Source organism: Octopus sinensis, linkage group LG30 (genome assembly GCF_006345805.1).
Source record: "Octopus sinensis linkage group LG30, ASM634580v1, whole genome shotgun sequence".
Classification (NCBI taxonomy): domain Eukaryota; kingdom Metazoa; phylum Mollusca; class Cephalopoda; order Octopoda; family Octopodidae; genus Octopus; species Octopus sinensis.
The window spans coordinates 12,852,514-12,874,608 of NC_043026.1; the positions used below are offsets into that span (position 1 = coordinate 12,852,514).

Here is a 22,095-nt window from a genome sequence, read left to right on the forward strand (position 1 = left end):
GACCTGACAGTTTCTGATAAAGCCAGACGTATTCCTCTCCCTAAACATTTGGGAGACGAAGAACCAACGGATATTAATCGTTTGGTTCTTACTGAAAATAATCTGATTGCAGGATGTGACTGGGAGAATGGAAACATTAAGATATTCACATTGGATGGTCACCTTATGGATTCAATCAAAGTGAATGTTAATTTTGATATTAAAATGTGTCGATGGCAGTCAAACACACTGGTCATTACGAGTTGGGATTATTTTGATGATAATACACACCAACTGTTGACATTAAAAGTGGAGTTTCCATTGTCGTTGGTAATTTACAAAACGAGAAATAATTATAATTGTGTGGCTTCTTTATCAAACAATCAACTGGTTTTGAGTGAATGGAGAGATGAAAGACATTTGCATTTTGTTGATATTGATGAAATACATTCGAGTGTGAAGGAAATAAAAAAAATAGACATACCTGAACCATTAATAAGAAGAGACAAAGATGGAGATTATTCTGGTAGAATCCTGGATATTAAAGTTACTGATGAAGATGTCATCATTGTCTTAAACAGGAGATTCATCATTTTCTTCAACAGAGGTGGTCAATATTTACATTCAGTCAGACACTACATGAAGTGTTTTGATGTTGACAGGATGACAATTGATGACAGTTTTTTGTACATTTATGGTCGGTGGGAGAAATGTTTTTATTCATTTGGATATCAAAGCATTTTGTGTTTGACCCAGAAAGGGGAATACGAGAGAATATTTTTAAATGAAAGAATTTATAAAGATGAATTAGATTTCACCAGTATAAACTGTAAAGGACCAAGGTTTGTTGGAAGCTCCGAAAGGAGAGAGAGTGAATTGTATGTTGAAGGGTTGTTTATGGTGAATCGAGACAGCTTCCCGGTTGCTCGTTTACAAACAGACGAATGTCCTGTTCAAGTGAAAGATTTTGATGTCTCTGAGGAAGGAAAGACAGTTGTGTGTGAAAAAGCCAATAATGGAAATGTTAAAATATTCGATGAAGACGGCCAGTTGCTATGTCACAGAAATGTTGCAAGTTTAGTTGGTGGTGTGTGTTTTACACAAGAATCACACATAATGGCCACGGTTCCTAAAAGGAAAGAAATATTTCATCTGAATGGAGAAGATTTGCAGACATCTCAAGTTTGGTCGAGTCTCATCCCTTATGGTGTAATATGGAGAAAAGTGGCGGGTATTTACTGGTGTGTACATAATGAATTGATTGAATGTCATTGCATAAAGATTGATGGGGACCAAGTGAACATTCTGGAATCTGTGTCGTCATTAAATCTTGATTCTGGTCTTCGTTTCCCTTCCATTACATCTGAAACGAACAAGGAAATATTCAGTAATGAATTAATTAATAAATTGGAATACAGAGGAGGAGATGGAGATGGAGGAGGAAGAAGAAGAGGTAAATCAGGTGAAATAATTGGTAAAGGTAGATTAAAGGTGAGATGTGGTAATTACATAGCGGAGATTAATAATTCAGGAATTGATGAAATATCAGTGAGGAGACTTCCATATAGGACAGCAATGGTCCCTTTTTCCATTCCTGCATTCGAGGAACCTGTTGATTATGATTTGTGGGACATTAGGGACCGGAACAGTAAACTAATTAAGTTAGATGAGAATGTGAGTGTGTTGATGTTTCGAGAAAGTGTCACATTAATCAGAACAACAACAACAACAACAGTGGACATACTTCAACATGAACAACAACAACGACCACCACTGGACATATGTCGGTGGACAGAGGAACGTTTCATTGTCGCCTTTGGGAGAGAAATGAGGGTCTTCAACAGGGATCTCCGTCGTTTAAAAACCATCAGTACTGAGAAATACTACAACAGGATTTATAAATACAACGACAATCAACTCGTGTGTGGTGGTCATTATATTAGAGACATAACTCAAGAAGAGAGACACGAGAAATACAAAAGAATGTGGGAGAACAACAATTTTTACTATTATTGCGATGACCCCGACATCTTTGACCCTTATTATGTGGATGTGGTTGATATCAAAGATGGGAAATATAAAGATGAAGTGTGTCGTGGGAAGATGGGGAGATGTGGAAGGTTGGAGGGAGATGAAGGGGTGTGGGGTGTGGGAGTCACATCTTTTGGTGATGTTTTTGTTGTGAGGAGGGAGATGAAGAAGGAGGGGGATGGAATTTGGGAAGATTTTTGTTTTGTGGAATGGTTCAGGGAAAAGTCTTTGGTGAGGAGGATAAGAATAGATGAACCGTTTTATGATCTGGAATATTGTATTCCAAGACCTCGTCTGACCATAATTGGTGAATGTGTTTATATAACAGATTTAGAGAACAATATTTACGAAATACCTCGACATATTGAAGAGGAAACATCTGAAGATGATGAAATCCTGGAATTAAAAGATAATCCAAAATATTTACTCCTCAGAAAGGAGGATAATGAAGTCTCTGAAGTTCTTGGTTTGGATGTTTCAGACAATTCTTTGATGGTTTTTGGAATTATTCCTGGACGTCAATCTTTTGCTTTCTTTTATTTTGACAAATAAATATTTCCAGAAATATTAAACTTCAATCTTCTTCTTCTTCTTATTATTATTGTTGTTGTTGTTGTTGTAAATGGCTTCGCACGGGAATCGAACCTGCATCGCATACATTGCATTCTACACACTAACACTTATTGTTGTAACATTCCTCAACACTCTCTCTTTGTGTGTGTGTGTATATCTATATACAGTATATATACATGTGTTTATATATATATACACACATATTTAGGAATGTATGTATAGAAGTAAGGCTATAAGTATGTATGTTTGTGTGTGTATATGTGTATATATATATATATATATATATATATATATACGCATGCATGTATGTATAGGAATGTCTGGTCCGAAAGCAGAGACTTTCATAATCATTGATTCTCCATTAAAAGGCAGACGACCACCACCGCCGTCGTGGTCGTGGCCGTCTCCGCCGTCGTGGTCGTCGTGGTGGTCGTCGTCGTCGTCGTCGTCGTCGTCATCATCATCATCGTCATCATCATCATCGTCGCCATCATCGTCATCATCATCATCATCATCGTCGTCATCAGCGTTGTGTGTGCGTGTGTGCAGTCTGCATCTGACAGTTTTTAACGTTTAATAAGAATAGATTGTTGTTGTTGTTGTTGTTGCAGTGACATTCCAACTGCACACACACACAAACATTGCCTTTCGTCCTCGTAGGGTTGTTGTTGTTGTTGTTGCTGTTGGGGGTTCATAAAAAAAGAGAAGGACACTTTAAGAAGCATTCAGTAAAAGCTTTCCCATAACTGGTCATTTTTCATGCTAGAAATAGAAACCACTTTACTTTTCATATAAAATTTGAAGGACAGCTAAGAAGCATTCATTTCATGCTAGAAAGAGCCACCTAAACCTTCACATTTTTGTTTCATCACAAATAAAAATTGAAAGACAATTTTCAAAGCATCCATGTCAAATATTGTCCTATAGATGGCCTAACATCATGCTAGAAATAACAGCCAAATACTCTGAAATTTGTATCGTTTTTCATCAAAAAAGTGAAGGACACTTTAAGAAGCAACTCTAAAGATATTGTCCTGTGGCGGTTTAAGTGTAAAATATTATAAAAGTATGCATCTATGAGTTTTATGTGTTTAAAAAACATAGCAAAGACATGTGTGTATATGTAGGTATATATAAATATACATGTGTATAAATGTTCCTTGATGATGTATATGCTTCTTCCCTAATAACTTGCAGAGAAATGGATATTTTTCATGGAATTTCCTACAAATATGCTTCAGATGGTGTAGATTCCGATTCTATGGGGATTTATTGGAAAAACCTTTTTCTTTCAGGGACAAACGGTTTTCCCAACTTGTAACTGGAGATGAAAAACAGATGTGTATGAAAACGCAATGCAAAAATGTTACTGGAGCTGGAATAAAGTCCCCCAAACAACAACCAAGGACGAATATCCATGCAAAATAAAAAGAAAAAAAGTTATGCTTTGTGTTTGGTAGGATCATCATCATCATCGTCATCATTATCATCGTTTAACGTCCGTTTTCCATGCTAGCATGGGTTGAACGGTTCAACTGGGGTCTGGGAAGCCAGGAGGCTGCGCCAGGCTCCAGTCTGATCTGGCAGTGTTTCTACGGCTGGATGCCCTTCCTAACGCCAGCCACTCCGAGAGTGTAGTGGGTGCTTTTTATGTGCCACCTGCACAGGTGCCAGACAAGGCTGGCAAACGGCCACGATCGGATGGTGCTTTTTACGTACCACCAGCACGGGGGGGGGGGGGGGGGCCAGACGGGGCTGGCAACGGCCACGATCGGATGGTTCTCTTACGTGTCACCAGTACTGGTATCTCAGCTACAATTTCCATTAATGTTGAGAGATTTCGATTTCGACTTTCACTTTTATTTGATTTGATCATAAACGATTTGATTTATTATGAGCTTCTCCCACAAAACCAGACAATTAATTCTGAAGTGTATTGCTATCAGCTGGCTAACTTGCAAATAATAAAAAAAAAATCAAAGAATTGAGGCTGAAGATTGGACAACAGGAAAGAGTGGTAGAGTTGCAACAAAACAATGCCTGACCTCATGTCTTTGGCCACCGGAACAAAGCTACATGAACTTGTCCGGGATCTCTTAACCCCTCAACCATATTCTTCTGATATTGCACCATCCGACTACCACTTGTTCTTGTCTCTACAGAACTCATCACAAGGGAAAACATTTAACCATTTGAATGGAATCAAAATGCATCTAAATGATATTTTGTCTTTGAAATTATTCAAATTTTATACTGATGGAATATTTAAATTGCCTAATAGATGGGAAAGGGTCGTTAATAATTAAGGGAAATTACTTCGCTGAATATAATATATTGAAAGGTCAATAATTTACATCCATTGCTCTTTATTCTTTTACTTGTTTCAGTCATTTGACTGCGGCCATGCTGGAGCACCGCCTTTAGTCGAGCAAATCGATCCCGGGACTTATTCTTTGTAAGCCCAGTACTTATTCTATCAGTCACTTTTTGCTGAACCACTAAGTGACAGGGACGTAAACACACCAGCATCGGTTGTCAAGCAATGCTAGGGGTACAAACACACGCATATATATATATATATATACGACAGGCTTCTTTCAGTTTCCGTCTACCAAATCCACTCACAAGGCTTTGGTCGGCCTGAGGCTATAGTAGAAGACACTTGCCCAAGGTGCCACGCAGTGTGACTGAACCCGGAACCATGTGGTTGGTTAGCAAGCTAGTTACCACACAGCCACTCCTGCGCCATTGTTGCATATTAAAAAAACCCTCAGAACATTCCAGACAATATAATTCTTTTATTCGTCACTAAATTGATAGACATTCAGAGAAGGGCATTGAGCAAGGCTTCAATAAATAGGAGGGAACAGGTGAGAACCTAAACCTGGTCAACTCCTACCTGCATACCAAATACATCAAAGTACTCATTGTTAAGTCTCACCAGCCATTCATCTCCTAGCTTTTGCAGCAGCTACCATATAAGGGAGTGAGTCTCCCAGCCAAACGCTTCCTCTGGGGTCCAGATAAGTCCATTCTTTACCAGAGAATGACTTTGCATTCACAATTATATCAACCACCTCACCAACAACAACACTGAACACCTTTTTGATCTCCATGTGTCCAACACATGTGGACATGCCTACAAAGTCAGAAAACAACACAGCTCCCATGACTTTCGGAAACATATTTTCACTCTCAGAGTTGCTGAAGCATGGAACAAACTGCCTGCGTCAGTTGTTGACTGCCATGATACTGCATCTTTTAAGGCCCTCATGCTTTCCGAAATCCGCCGAAACTACACCTGATTGCCCCCCTTCCATACTCATACACATATGTGTGTCATGACTCATGCACTGTTCTTTTCCTGACGCTTGTACATTACCCTATGTACTACACATACACTTTAGATGAGTTGTAGTGCACCTGAGTACACAATGTTTTATTATTATTATTTTACTATGACTATCCTGCTTCCTGGTGAGAATGTAGTCAATCTGGTTTGTGTGCCACAAGATTCATAGGTGATCATATGGCTGGTGGGCTCCCCCAAAATCTGAAGTTAGCATGACAAAATCAGAGTGGGGTTGAAAATGATCAGAATATCCTCCAAAAAGTTTCTCAGTTTCATGAAGGTAATTTTCATCTGGACCCCTAAAAGCATATCTCTGCAGAGTTTAAAGAAAATACCAAGGAATCAATCTGGTGTGGGGCACTAAACTATACTTATGCCTTATGTTCTTCCTTCGTGGTCTCTTCTATTTTGTACTTGGGGTCATTATTTATTTGACAACTTTACAATATTGCAGTGTATGAAAAGCATTTGAAAGCAAATAAGCAGTAGATATACTGCAAAGGATGCAGTATTCAAGAAAGAACAAGGTGTGTGGTTGTTAGGAGGAAGTGGTTTGATATAGAGGTCCATAAATTGCAGAAAGGGAAAAGGTTAAATAAAAAACCCGAAAGAAATCTAAGTTTTGAAAATGCTTTAATTTCAATTGCACAGAGCAGAAGATCATTAAAGATAAACAGCAAACAAAAAATTGTGGAAGCTAGCTCTTTCCTTTCTCCCCTGTGTGAATAAAATTGTGCTTAGTTAAGTGAATTTTTTGAGAGAATGATTTACCACAGATATCACACTGATATGATTTCTCTCCTGTATGAATAAATTTGTGCCTAGTTAAGTGACTTTTTTGAGAGAATGATTTACCACAGATATCACACTGATATGGTTTCTCTCCAGTATAAATAACACATTTGTGTTTCTTGAAGCTACTACTATGAGAGAACGATTTACCACAGATATCACAATGATAGGGTTTCTCTCCTGTATGAACACGTATGTGGTCAGTTAAGTGAATACTTTGAGAAAATACTTTACCACAGATATCACAATGATATGGTTTCAACCCAATATGAAGGCGTTTGTGTTTTATCAAGTTACTATTATAAGAGAATGATTTACCACAGACGTCACAATCATATGGTTTCTCTCCTGTATGAATATGTTTGTGTTCCGTTAAGCTAATATTTCGAGAGAATGATTTACCACAGACATCACAACGATATGGTTTCTCTCCTGTATGAATATGCTTGTGTTCTGTTAAGCGAATACTTTGAGAGAATGATTTACCACAGACATCACAACGATATGGTTTCTCTCCTGTGTGAATACGAATGTGTTTAATTAAGATAACTTTTTGAGAGAATGATTTATCGCAAATATCACACTGATATGGTTTCTCTCCTGTATGAACACGTTTGTGTATAGTTAAGGCACCATTCTGAGAGAATGGTTTACCGCAGATATCACACTGATATGGCTTCTCTCCTGTATGAGTACGTTTGTGAGCAGTAACACTACCACGGTTAGTGAATGATTTATCACAAATATCACAGTCATTTGGTTTCTCTCCTGAATGAATAGGTTTAGTTCCATCAATATTTGCTGTGTATGAGTTACCACAAATATCGAAGTGATATGGTCTCTCTCCTGTATGAGTACGTTTGTGTTTAGATAAGGTACCACTTTCAGGGAATGATTTACCACAGATATCACAGTGAAATGGTTTTTCACCTGTATGTGTACGTTTGTGTCTAGCTAAAACACTATTTGAAGAGAATGCTTTACCACAGATATCACAGTGATATGGTCTCTCTCCTGTATGAACACGCTTGTGTATAATTAAGGCACGATTATGACAATACGATACACCACAGATATCACACTGATATGGTTTCTCTCCTGTGTGAGTACGATTGTGCTTTGTTAAGGCAGTATTTTCAGAGAATGATTTACTACAGATAACACACTGATATGGTTTCTCTCCCGTGTGAATACGTACGTGTGTAGATAAGTGAGCACTTTGAGAGAATGATTTACCACAGATGTCACAATGATATGGTTTCTCACCTGTATGAATAAGTTTGTGACCAGTTAAGTGACCACTTTGAGAGAAAGATTTACCACAGACATCACAGTGATATGGCTTTTCTCCTGTATGAACGCGTTGGTGTGTAGTTAAGTGATTAGTCTGAGAGAATGATTTACCACAGATATCACAATGACATGGTTTCTCTTCTGTATGAATACGTTTATGTCTAGTAAAGATACTAATATGAGAAAAGGATTTGCCACATATATCACAACGATATGGTGTCTCTCCTGTATGAATATATTTGTGTTTCATTAAGCTACTATTTTGACAGAATGATTTACCACAGACATCACAGTGATATGGTTTATCTCCTGTATGAATACGTTTGTGCCTAAGAAGGTCACTTTCTTGAGAAAAGGACTTTGTACAAATATCACAGTCATATGATATCATCTTTTTCATCATGTCTTCTAAGGATATCAATTCTACAATATTCTCTCTCTCTTCCATTATTTATCCTCTCAGATCCCAGTTTATATATTTTCCTTGCTTTTGTTCGTATGCTTTATTTTTTCAAATATTTCTTTGGCTGAATCTCTGTCCAGTGTTACCTTTCTTTAGCAACACTTCCATAAATTAAATCCAACTTCAATCAGCAAACAGGTTCCTCTTCTTCACACTCCAGTCAGGGAGGGTCACAAATTTCGCTAATAATATTATGTCAAAGCAAATGTTTCACAGGAATTCTTCCACGTATTTGTAGAAACAATCTGATACATCTGTTTCATGGAATAATTTCGTTTAGTCTTTAAAACACGGGAGATATTGAGGATGATTCTTCTGTTGTGTCAATGTCATCTGATGTCCTGAAATTATAAAGAAACAACAGCGTAAGATGGTAGAGGCTACTTAAAAAATACAGAAATACGGAAAAAAAATACAAAATAAATAGTTTAAAAACTGTATATAATAAGATTAAATGGTACTTCGTGGGAGAGGGGATCCTGCTGCTATTTCATTCGTTTCATGTGGGTTTTTTTTGGTCCCCACTGTGGTGTTGTGCCTGTCGTTTTACTGCCCACTCTATTGTTTTATAACTATTTCTGGGCAATGGTAAAGTGAGCGCACACCACCGAACCGGACCCAGAACCTAGCCATAAACCTTAAGAGGGTGCACCATAAAAACACAATCAGGAATTTACCTGAATGGTAAAAGCAAATTACCTCCCCTTGTACGGTCCCACACATTCCTCTTTCTATTCGCGGGAACCCGAGTTAGGGGGTCTTTAAATGGATGAATCTTCCTAATTTTTTGCACACACCGTTTATTTTGTATACCCTTTACTCTTTTACTTGTTTCAGTCATTTGACTGCGGCCATGCTGGAGCACCGCCTTTAGTCGAGCAAATCGTCGACCCCGGGACTTATTCTTTGTAATCCCAGTACTTATTGTATCGGTCTCCTTTTGCCGAACCGCTACGTGACGGGGACGTAAACACACCAGCATCGGTTGTCAAGAAATGTTGGAGAGACAAACATATACACATACAAAGACACACACATATACGACGGGCTTCTTTCAGTTTCCGTCTACCAAATCCACTCACAAGGCATTGGTCGGCCCGGGGCTATAGCAGAAGACACTCGCCCATGATGCCACGCAGTGAAAAGGGTTTCTGTTATCTTCAGAAATGTAAACAAAGTCACGTGTGTACCTATACCGAAGGATCGCCACATACCCTAACTCTACCCCCCCCCCCCCATATATATATTAAAAAAACCCACTTTTCTGAAATGTATCTGGTACTTCCTGAAGTACACCGGTACTTATACCTTAAGATCGCCAGAATTAATTTATTTGCTCGAAAAATATTCAATTTGTGTAAAACAATATTAATTAATTTGTGTATCGCGCATGCGTGAATCTAATCATTTGCGCACGCGCAAGACGTTGTAGGATCGACTACTCTAGACTAGCTAGCGCGAGTGCGCGCACCGGGACCACTGTTCGCTAGTTGTGCCCACTTATTGCCGATGCAAGCACAAGAGATGATGAGAATATCACAGAATGGGCGGGGGTGAAGCGTGTGTAGACACCACCTCACGGTAACACTAAAAGCTAAACCGAACGACGGGGCACAGTAAAAGATCAGATTAAAAAGGGACGATATCGCGAGATCCCTTACATAATTAAAAGCAGTCTTCGTCACCTTACATTGCCCCTCGCCAACTCCATATCCTTAAGATTTAGTGCCTCTATGTTGGCATTGTACTTAAGTACTGCAGAAATAGCAGCCAAATCTCGCATTAATCATAGAACCTTTCAGTCACTGCTAGAAATAGCAGCCAAATCTCGCATTAATCATAGAACCTTTCAGTCACTGCTAGAAATAGCAGCCAAATCTCGCATTAATCATAGAATCTTTCAGTCACTGCTAGAAATAGCAGCCAAATCTCGCATTAATCATAGAATCTTTCAGTCACTGCTAGAAATAGCAGCCAAATCTCGCATTAATGATAGAATCTTTCAGTCACTGCTAGAAATAGCAGCCAAATCTCGCATTAATCATAGAATCTTTCAGTCACTGCTAGAAATAGCAGCCAAATCTCGCATTAATCATAGAATCTTTCAGTCACAGCTACAAATATATTTCTTTACCCACAAGGAGCTAAACACAGAGGGGACAAACAAGGACAGACATAGGTATTAAGTCGATTACATCGACCCCAGTGCGTAACTGGTACTTAATTTATTGAACCCGAAAGGATGAAAGGTAAAGTCGACCTCGGCGGAATTTGAACTCAGAACGAAATACCTATTTCTTTATTACCCACTAGAAATAGCAGCCAAATCACACACAGATCATGGAATCTCTCTTCTATAGCTAGAAATAGCAGCCAAATCACACAGATCATGGAATCTCTCTTCTATAGCTAGAAATAGCAGCCAAATCACACACAGACCATAGTCTCTCTTCTATAGCTAGAAATAGCAGCCAAATCACATACAGATCAGGGAATCTCTCTTCCATAGCTAGAAATAGCAGCCAAGTCACACACAGATCATGTAATCTCTCTTCTATAGCTAGAAATAGCAGCCAAATCACACACAGACCATAGAGTCTCTCTTCCATAGCTAGAAATAGCAGCGAAATCATACATAGATCATAGAATCGCTCTTCCATAGCTAGAAATAGCAGCCAAATCACACACAGATCATGGAATCTCTGTTATATAGCTAGAAATAGCAGCCAAATCCCGCACAAATCAGGGACATCTCTCGTTCATAAAACACAGAAGAGACACAAAGAATCGAGGCGCCAAAGACCGAAAGTCTACAGAATTAAAAACAATGAAAATCTTCTTTGCTTAATACTTACGGAAATGTTTCATGAAGGATAGTGTTGTTATATGTGTGTGTGTCTAGCAGGTGAGGAATAAACTTCAAGGGCCTATTACAAGGATCGTCATCAGCTGAGAAGGGAAGATTCTTGTCAGAAACGGATTCGCAGACTTTTCTAGGAAAGTACTTCCAATGCGCATGCGTATGAACAAACTATTTAAATCGATTTCCAGTTAATTTATTCATGTTTGCGTGCGTGTTAATATCTGTCTTTACTGCTCGTCCAATCAGGTTATTCCACGTCACTGCTCACCACGCCCTTTCCACTTCTATAATCCTTTCGGTCCATTCTTTGCCATCTTCACCCAAATTATTTCATCTTGGTCGAGATGTTTCCATTTCATCTGCCGCTGTGTTCTGAGTTCAAATTCCGCCGAGGTCGACTTTGCCTTTCATTCTTTCGGGGTCGATAAATTAAGTACCAGTTACCCACTGGGGTCCATGTAATCGACTCAATCCCTTTGTCTGTCCTTGTTTGTCCCGTCTGTGTTTAGCCCCTTGTGGGTAGTAAAGAAATAGGTATTTCGTCTGCCGTTACGTTCAGAGTTCAAATTCCGCCGAGGTCGACTTTGCCTTTCATTCTTTTGGGGTCGATAAATTAAGTACCAGTTACGCACTAGGGTCGATATAATCGACTTAATACCTATGTCTGTCCTTGTTTGTCCCCTCTGTGTTTAACCCCTTGTGGGTAATAAAGAAATAGGTATTTCGTCTGCCCATACGTTCTGAGTTCAAATTCCGCCGAGGTCGACTTTGCCTTTCATCCTTTTGGGGTCGATAAATAAAGTACCAGTTACCCACTGGGATCGATGTAATCGACTGAATCCCTTTGTCTGTCCCCTCTGTGTTTAGCCCCTTGTGGGCAGTAAAGAAACAGATATTTCCCTTTCATCTGCCGCTGTGTTCTGAGTTCAAATTCCGCCGAGGTCGACTTTGCCATTCATCCTTTCGGAATCGATAAATTAAGTACCAGTTACCCACTGGGATCGATGTAATCGACTGAATTCCTTTGTCTGTCCCCTCTGTGTTTAGCCCCTTGTGGGCAGTAAAGAAACAGATATTTCCCTTTCATCTGCCGCTGTGTTCTGAGTTCAAATTCTGCCGAGGTCGACTTTGCCTTTCATACTTTTGGGGTCGATAAATAAAGTACCAGTTTCGCCCTGGGATCGATGTAATCGACTTAATCCCTTTGTCTGTCCTTGTTTGTCCCCTCTATGTTTAGCCCCTTGTGGGCAGTAAAGAAACAGATATTTCATTGACTCATTCTCTGAAAGCAATGTTTTAACTAAACCTGCTTTCATTGATATGAAAACGTAATTATATAAATGTGACACTTCATAACAACAACTTTAACAGGCATTTTAAACTTCGCCTGAATTCAGGTCAGTGTTGTAGGTTTTAGCCACAGCAACAATTAATCCATTCGTTTCTATGACAGAGTCTTCACGCCAATGCTGTTGTAGTGTCTACAAAGGCATTTGTCAATTGTTTGTGTATATTTAATACAAATCTGCAGCTTTCTCAATTATATCATGAAAAGCAATTTTGGTGAACGTAGTCCAGCACAAACAGCTATCAAGAGTGAAAGACGGGGAGGATTAGAAGGTGGTATATTTATTCGATAGGCGGCGAGCTGGCAGAATCGTTAGCACGCTGGGCGAAATGCGTTGCTGTTACGTTCTGAGTTCAAATTCCGCCGAGGTCGACTTTGACTTTCATCCTTTTGGGGTCGATAAATTAAGTACCAGTTATACACTGAGGTCGACGTAATCAACTTAATCCCTTTGTCCTTGTTTGCTCCCTCTATGTTTAGCCCCTTGTGGGCAATAAAGAAACAGGTATACTTATTAGATATTACAAACTCATCCCCTCACACATGAACTATTGTTTTTGAACTTTTAGAACGACCTGCTGTGCTTACCTTGGATCGTAGGATGACCTGCTGTGCTTGAGGAGACCTATTGAGTCAGGTACATCAATATCGAAATAAACATCAAATGGAAATAGCAGTTGTGATCCCTGTGCCGGTGGCATGTAAAAAGCACCATCCAAACGTGGCCGATGCCAGCGCAGCCTTGACTGGCTTCTGTGCCAGTGGCACGTAAAAAGCACCAACCGATCGGGCTGCTGCCAGCCTCCTCTGGCACCTGTGCCGATGGCACGTAAAAAGCACCATCCGATGGGGCTGCTGCCAGCCTCCCCTTGCATGTAAAAAGCACCAACCGATCGTGTCCACTGCCAGCCTCCCCTTGTATGTAAAAAGCACCGACCGATCGTGGCCGCTGCTAGCCTCCCCCGGCACCTGTGCCGGTGGCACGTAAAATACACCCACTACACTCATGGAGTGGTTGGCGTCAAATGCTCCCATTTAGCATTTTACCAGACAGCTACGTTTCTAATTCTTTAGTCATAACGAATGAAAAGTAGGAGAGAGGGACATCTCTGGGCATACTTGTTCAAGCGCTGGTTTTAACTAAAATACAGTCAACAACATTGACTGATTTGTGCCAATAGACAGAAAAGTATGCTCTTAAAATAAATTATCTTTCACTGAACATTTTTAACCCTTTCGTTACTATATTTCTGATCAAAATATACCCCTCACGAGTTTCAATTAAATTCTAAAATAATCATGAATTTAGACTAGTTTCATTAAACAACTGTAACTTTTTTACTTATCAACATATTTATGTGAAATTTGGAACATAATTAAAGAAAGGGTTCTTAATCGATTATATTGCATAACTTTTGTCTCAAAGTGACTGTAATTACAGGTAAACTGAGCAAAAGGTAAAAATATTAAAACTTTGTTTAAACATCACCAAGGAAAATGAATCATCAGCTAATATTTAATTCAACAAAGCTAGAATACATTTCTCGCTATAATGTATGGGTCCCTCAGAAACTCTCAGAAAAGAATTGCTTGAACCAGCATTCCGTTTGTGATATGCTTTTGAAAGGGAATGAAAGTATTCCTAATCTGGACCCTTAAAAACATATCTCTTCAAAGTTTAGAATTTAACCCTTTTGTTACTGTATTTCTGTTGAGATGCTCTGTGTTTTAAATATGACAAAGAATTTAGTAAAATAACTTAGTTATCCTTAAGCTAGTGGTAGGAACATAAATTGTGACTAAGGTTTGAATTCAAAACTTATGAAAACAAGACATTTGTATTACAGAGCCAGTTTGGTAATGAAAGGGTTAAACAAAATAACAAACAATCAGTCTGGTGTGGTGTACTAAACTATACTTAAGCCTCATGTTTTTCCTTTGGGGTCTCTTCTGTTTTGTACGTGGGGGTCATTGTTTCTGTACATATCTGACAACTTTACAAGATTCCTGTGCATGAAAACTCATAACTTATGTTATTGTATAAAATATTTATTGAGTGAAGAATTTAAAACATTCATCATCATCATCATCATCATCATTTAGCGTCCGTTTTCCATGCTAGCATGGGTTGGATAAACAACAAAGAAAGAAAAGAGGTGAAAATTACAAAAACAAAAGATCCTCACTTTTTCCTTTCTCTCTTCTATGGATAGATTTGTGTCTGGTCAATTTACTATTTTCAGAGAATGATCTACCACAGATATCACAATGATACGGCTTCTCTCCTGTGTGAATACGTTTGTGTCCAGTTAAGTGAATACTTTGAGAGAATGATTTACCACAGATATCACAAGGAAATGGTCTCTCACCTGTATGAATACGTCTGTGCTGTGTTAGGTTACTATTATTAGAGAATGATTTACCACAGGTATCACAAGGAAACGGTTTCTCACCTGTATGAATACGTATGTGTTCGGTTAAGTGATTGCTTTGTGAGAATGATTTACCACAGATATCACACTGAAATGGTCTCTTTCCCGTATGAATAGATTTGTGTGTAGTTAAGACACTATTATGGGAGAATGATTTACCACAGATATCACACTGATATGGTTTCTCTCCTGTATGAATAGATCTGTGTTTAGTTAAGTGAATACTTTGAGAGAACACTTTACCACAGATATCACAATGGTATGGTCTCTCCCCCGTATGGACACGTTTGTGTTGTGTTAAGTTAGTATTCTGAAAGAATGATTTACCACAGATATCACACTGATATGGCTTCTCCCCTGTATGAATGTAATAGTGTTTTGTTAATGCAATATTTTCAGAGAAAGATTTACCACAGATATCACAATGATATGGTGTCTCTCCTGTATGAATACGTTTGTGTATAACTAAGGTACTATTTGCAGAGAATGATTTACCACAGACATCACAGTGATATGGTTTCTCTCCTGTTTGAATACGTCTGTGTTTTGTTAATTGACTACTGTGAGAGAATGATTTACCACAGATATCACAGTGATATGGTTTCTCTCCTGTATGAACACGTTTGTGCATAGCTAAGGCACTACTATGGGAGTATGATATACCACAGATATCACAATGATATGGCTTTTCCCCTGTATGAATACGATTGTGCTTTGTTAAGGCAGTATTTTCAGAGAATGATTTACCACAGACATCACAATGATATGGTTTCTCTCCTGTATGAACACGTTTGTGTGTAGATAAGTGAGCACTTTGAGAGAATGATTTACCACAGATATCACACTGATATGGTTTCTCGCCTGTATGAATGCGTTTGTGTGCAGTTACGTGAACACTTTGAGAGAACGATTTACCACAGATGTCACAAGGATAGGGTTTCTCTCCTGTCTGAAAACGTTTTTGACTAAGTAGGTTACCCTTTTGAAGGAAGGACCTTGTACACATATCACTGTCACATGATTTCATCTCTTTTGTTATGGGTTCAGAGGAAATCAATTCTACAATATTCTCTCTCTCATCCATTATTTTTCCTCTCAAATCCCAGTTTATATATTTTCCTTGCTTTTGTTTGTATGCTTAATTTTTTACAAATATTTCTTTGGCTGAATTTCTGTCCAGTGTTACCTTTCTTTAGCAACACTTCCATAAATTAAATCCAACTTCAATCAGCAAACAGGTTCCTCTTCTTCACACTCCAGTCAGGGAGGTTCACAAATTTCACTGATAATATTATGTCAAAGCAAATGTTTCACAGGAGATCAACAAGGATTACTATTATTGCAAAGACCCAGACATCTTTGACCCTTATTATGTGGATGTGGTTGATATCGAAGATGGGAAATGTAAAGATGAAGTGTGTCGTGGGAAGATGAGGAGATTGGGAAGGTTGGAAGGAGTGGATGATGTGGGAGTCACATCTTTTGGTGATGTTTTTGTTTTGAGGAGGGTGATGAAGTTGGAGGAGTGCTTTGAAGGGTGGGAAGTTTTTTGTTTTGTGGAATGGTTCAGGGAAAAGTCTTTGGTGAGGAAGATAAGAATAGAAGGAGGAATAATTTTTGGTCTGGAACATTATCATATTGCAAGACCTCGTCTGACCATAATTGGTGAATGTGTTTAGATAACAGATTTAGAGAACAATATTTACGAAATACCTCGACATATTGAAGAGGAAACATCTGAAGATGATGAAATCCTGGGATATAAAGATAATTCAAAATATTTACTCCTCAGAGGGGATGATAATGAAGTCTTTGAAGTTCTTGGTTTGGATGTTTCAGACAATTCTTTGATGGTTTTTGGAATTATTCCTGGACATCAATCTTTTGCATTCTTTTATTTTGACAAATAAATATTTCCAGAAATATTAAAATTCAATCTTCTTCTTCTTCACGATCATCATCACCATCATCATCATCATCGTCATCATCATCATCATCATCATCATCGTCGTCATCAGCGTTGTGTGTGCGTGTGTGCAGTCTGCATCTGACAGTTTTTAACGTTTAATAAGAATAGATTGTTGTTGTTGTTGTTGCAGTGACATTCCAACTGCACACACGCACAAACATTGCCTTTCGTCCTCGCAGGGTTGTTGTTGTTGTTGTTGCTGTTGGGGGTTCATAAAAAAAGAGAAGGACACTTAAAGAGGCATTTATTAAAAGCTTTCCCATGGATGGTCATTTTTCCTGCTAGAAATAGAAACCAAGTGACTTCAAATTCACTCTATTTTCCATATAAAATTTGAAGGACCGTTAAGAAGCATTTATAAAGGAAATCGGCCTGTATATGGTCTCATTTCATGCCAGAAACAGTCACTGAAACCTTCACATTTTTGTTTTATCACAAATTAAAATCGAAGGTCAATTTACAAAGCATCCATGACAAATATTGTCCTATAGATGGCCTAACATCATGCTAGAAATAGCAGCCAAATACTCTGAAATGTGTCGCATTTCTCATGAAAAAAGTGAAGGACACTTTAAGAAGCAACTCTAAAGATATTGTCCTGTGGCGGTTTAAGTGTAAAATATTATAAAAGTATGCATCTATGAGTTTTATGTGTTTTAAAAACATAGCAAAGACATGTGTGTATATGTAGGTATATATAAATATACATGTGTATAAATGTTCCTTGATGATGTATATGCTTCTTCCCTAATAACTTGCAGAGAAATGGATAAGTTTTGAAAATGCTTTAATTTCAATTGTACAGACCATAAGATCATTAAAAATAAACAGCAAACAAAAAATTGTGGAAGCTAGCTCTTTCCTTTCTCTCCTGTGTGAATAAAATTGTGCCTAGTTAAGTGACTTTTTTGAGAGAATGATTTACCACAGATATCACACTGATATGATTTCTCTCCTGTATGAATAAAATTGTGCCTAGTTAAGTGACTTTTTTGAGAGAATGATACACCACAGATATCACACTGATATGGTTTCTCTCCAGTATAAATAACACATTTGTGTTTCTTGAAGCTACTACTATGAGAGAACGATTTACCACAGATATCACAATGATAGGGTTTCTCTCCTGTATGAACACGTATGTGGTCAGTTAAGTGAATACTTTGAGAAAATAATTTACCACAAATATCACAATGATATGGTTTCAACCCGATATGAAGGCGTTTGTGTTTTATTAAGTTTCTATTGTCAGAGAATGATTTACCACAGACATCACAATCATATGGTTTCTCTCCTGTATGAGTGCGTTTGTGTACTGTTAAGCTAATATTTCGAGAGAATGATTTACCACAGACATCACAACGATGTGGTTTCTCTCCTGTATGAGTGCGTTTGTGATCTGTTAAGCTAATATTTTGAGAGAATGATTTACCACAGACATCACAACGATATGGTTTCTCTCCTGTATGAATATATTTGTGTTCTGTTAAGCGAGTACTTTGAGAGAATGATATATTGCAAATATCACACTGATATGGTTTCTCTCCTGTATGAACACGTTTGTGTATAGTTAAGGCACTTCTGTGAGAGAATGATTTACCGCAGATATCACACTGATATGGTTTCTCTCCTGTATGAACACGCTTGTGTTTAGTTAAGGCACAATTCTGAGAGAATGGTTTACCGCAGATATCACACTGATATGGTTTCCCTCCTGCATGAAAAGAGTGAAATAGTTTTTCACCTGTATGTGTACGTTTGTGTCTAGCTAAAACACTATTTGAAGAGAATGATTTACCACAGATATCACAGTGATATGGTCTCTCTCCTGTATGAACACGCTTGTGTATAATTAAGGCACGATTATGACAATATGATACACCACAGATATCACACCGATATGGTTTCTCTCCTGTGTGAGTGCGATTGTGCTTTGTTAAGGCATGATTTTCAGAGAATGATTTACCACAGATAACACACTGATATGGTTTCTCTCCTGTGTGAATACGTACGTGTGTAGATAAGTGAGCACTTTGAGAGAATGATTGACCACAGATGTCACAATGATATGGTTTCTCACCTGTATGAATAAGTTTGTGACCAGTTAAGTGACTACTTTGAGAGAAAGATTTACCACAGACATCACAGTGATATGGTTTTTCTCCTGTATGAACGCGTTGGTGTGTAGTTAAGTGATTAGTTTCAGAGAATGATTTACCACAGATATCACAATGACATGGTTTCTCTTCTGTGTGAATACGTTTATGTCTAGTAAAGATACTAATATGAGAAAAGGATTTACCACAGATATCACAATGATATGGTGTCTCTCCTGTATGAATATATTTGTGTTTCATTAAGCTACTGTTGTGACAGAATGATTTACCACAGACATCACAGTGATATGGTTTATCTCCTGTATGAATACATTTGTGCCTTAGAAGGTCACTTTCTTGAGAAAAGGACTTTGTACAAATATCACAGTCATAGGATATCTTTTTCATCACGTCTTCTAAGGATATCAATTCTACAATATTCTCTCTCTCATCCATTATTTTTCCTCTCAGATCCCAGTTTATATATTTTCCTTGCTTTTGTTCGTATGCTTTATTTTTTCAAATATTTCTTTGGCTGAATCTCTGTCCAGTGTTACCTTTCTTTAGCAACACTTCCATAAATTAAATCCAACTTCAATCAGCAAACAGGTTCCTCTTCTTCACACTCCAGTCAGGGAGGGTCACAAATTTCGCTGATAATATTATGTCAAAGCAAATGTTTCACAGGAATTCTTCCACGTATTTGTAGAAACAATCTGATACATCTGTTCCATGGAATAATTTCGTTTAGTCTTTAAAACACGGCAGATATTGAGGATGATTCTTCTGTTATGTCAAAGTCATCTGATGTCCTGAAATTATAAAGAAACAACCGCGTAAGATGGTAGAGGCTACTTAAGAAATACAGAAATACGTGAAAAAAATAGAAAAGAAATAGTTAAAAAACTGCTTATAATAAGATTAAATGGTACTTCGTGGGAGAGGGGATCCTGCTGCTATTTCATTCGTTTCATGTTGTTTTTTTTTTGGTCCCCACTGTGGTGTTGTGCCTGTCGTTTTACTGCCCACTCTATTGTTTTATACCTATTTCTGGGCAATGGTAAAGTGAGCGCACACCACCGAACCGGACCCAGAACCTAGCCATAAACCTTAAGAGGGTGCACCATAAAAACACAATCAGGAATTTACCTGAATGGTAAAAGCAAATTACCTCCCCTTGTACGGTCCCACACATTCCTTTCTATTCGCGGGAACCCGAGTTAGGGGGTCTTTAAATGGATGAATCTTCCTAATTTTTTGCACACACCGTTTATTTTGTATACTCTTTACTCTTTTACTTGTTTCCGTCATTTGGCTGCGGCCATACTGGAGCACCGCCTTTAGTCGTGCAAATCGTCGAACCCGGGACTTATTCTTTTGTAAGCCCAGTACTTATTGTATCGTTCTACTTTTGCTGAACCGCTACGTGACGGGGACGTAAACACACCAGCATCGGTTGTCAAGCGATGCTAGGGGGACAAACACACACACACACATATATATACGACGGGCTTCTTTCAGTTTCCGTCTACCAAATCCATTCACAAGGCACTGGTCGGCCCGGCGCTATAGCCGAAGACACTTGCCCAAGGTGCCACGCAGTGGGACTGAACTCGGGACCATGTGGTTGGTTAGCAAGCTACTTACCGCACAGCCACTCCTTAGTATAAAATATATTTAAATGGATGAATCTTTCTAATTTTCTCCATACACCATTTACTTTGTATATAATTTCTATTTTAATAACTTTTTTTAAAAATTGCATTTCATTTTCTCGGAGTGGTACGTTTCTAAAGGAGCTCCTCATTCTCAAATGCTCGCTGAAGGTAATTTGAAAAGATCCCCTCAAAGGAATAACATCGATGCGCTAGTCTGACATTCTGCCTTAATTTTCAGCATAATTTCAAATCTACAAGTACGAGGAAAGCAAGTCGAGGCGTATAAATTATACATAAACCCCATTCAATTATACTTTTCACAACAAATTCCTACATAATCCGGTACTACTAGCGAACAGTAGTCCCGGCATGCTTGCTAGTCGTAAATAGTCGAGCCCAAACAATTTTATTAAATTTAGTAAATCAATTATTTACTTAGTAAAAAGTTTTAAAAAATGATGGCGATCTTACGGTATAAGTACCGGATACATTTAAAAAAAAGTGTTGTTTTTTTATATATGGGGGGGGGGTTAGGATTAGGGTTAGGGGTGGGAGAAAAGAGTTTCTGTTACCTTCAGATATGTAAACAAAGTCACGTGTGTACCTATACCGAAGGATCGCCCCAACTCTACCCCCCCCCATATATATATTAAAAAAACCCACTTTTCTGAAATGTATCTGGTACTTCCTGAAGTACATCGGTACTTATACCTTAAGATCGCCAGAATTATTTACCTTGTTCGAAAAATATTTAATTTGTGTAAAACAATATTAATTAATTTGTTTATCGCGCATGCGTGAATCTAATCATTTGCGCACGCGCAAGACGTTGTAGGATCGACTACTCACGACTAGCTAGCGCGAGTGCGCGCACCGGGACCACTGTTCGCTAGTTGTGCCCACTTATTGCCGATGCAAGCACAAGAGATGATGAGAATATCACAGAATGGGCGGGGGTGAAGCGTGTGTAGACACCACCTCACGGTAACACTAAAAGCTAAACCGAACGACGGGGCACAGTAAAAGATCAGATTAAAAAGGGACGATATCGCGAGACCCCTTACATAATTAAAAGCAGTCTTCGTCACCTTACATTGCCCCTCGCCAACTCCATATCCTTAAGATTTAGAGACTCTATGTTGGCGTTGTACTTAAGTAGTGCAGAAATAGCAGCCAAATCTCGCATTAATCATAGAACCTTTCAGTCACTGCTAGAAATAGCAGCCAAATCTCGCATTAATCATAG

General features: G+C 38.4%; 3 protein-coding genes across 3 annotated transcripts in view; 1 reads left to right on the top strand and 2 right to left on the bottom strand.

The window, feature by feature from the left end:
• LOC115226589 (zinc finger protein OZF-like) overlaps positions 1-22,095 on the bottom strand; it is a 414,387-nt gene that overhangs the window by 189,061 nt on the left and 203,231 nt on the right. The window lies entirely within an intron of this gene.
• Positions 1-22,095, top strand: part of LOC115226645 (zinc finger protein 845-like) — a 364,992-nt gene that overhangs the window by 132,765 nt on the left and 210,132 nt on the right. The gene's annotated exons all lie outside the window — the stretch shown is intronic.
• Positions 6,552-22,095, bottom strand: part of LOC115226533 (zinc finger protein 721-like) — a 72,363-nt gene continuing 56,819 nt past the window's right edge. Inside the window, exons 8-10 of the mRNA XM_036515039.1 lie at positions 15,246-15,581; positions 7,196-8,343; positions 6,552-6,943 (exon numbers count right to left, since the gene is read on the bottom strand). Coding sequence (XP_036370932.1) covers positions 6,633-6,943; positions 7,196-8,343; positions 15,246-15,581 — 1,795 coding nt within the window. The 3' untranslated portion in view covers positions 6,552-6,632. The remainder of the gene's footprint in view (positions 6,944-7,195; positions 8,344-15,245; positions 15,582-22,095) is intronic.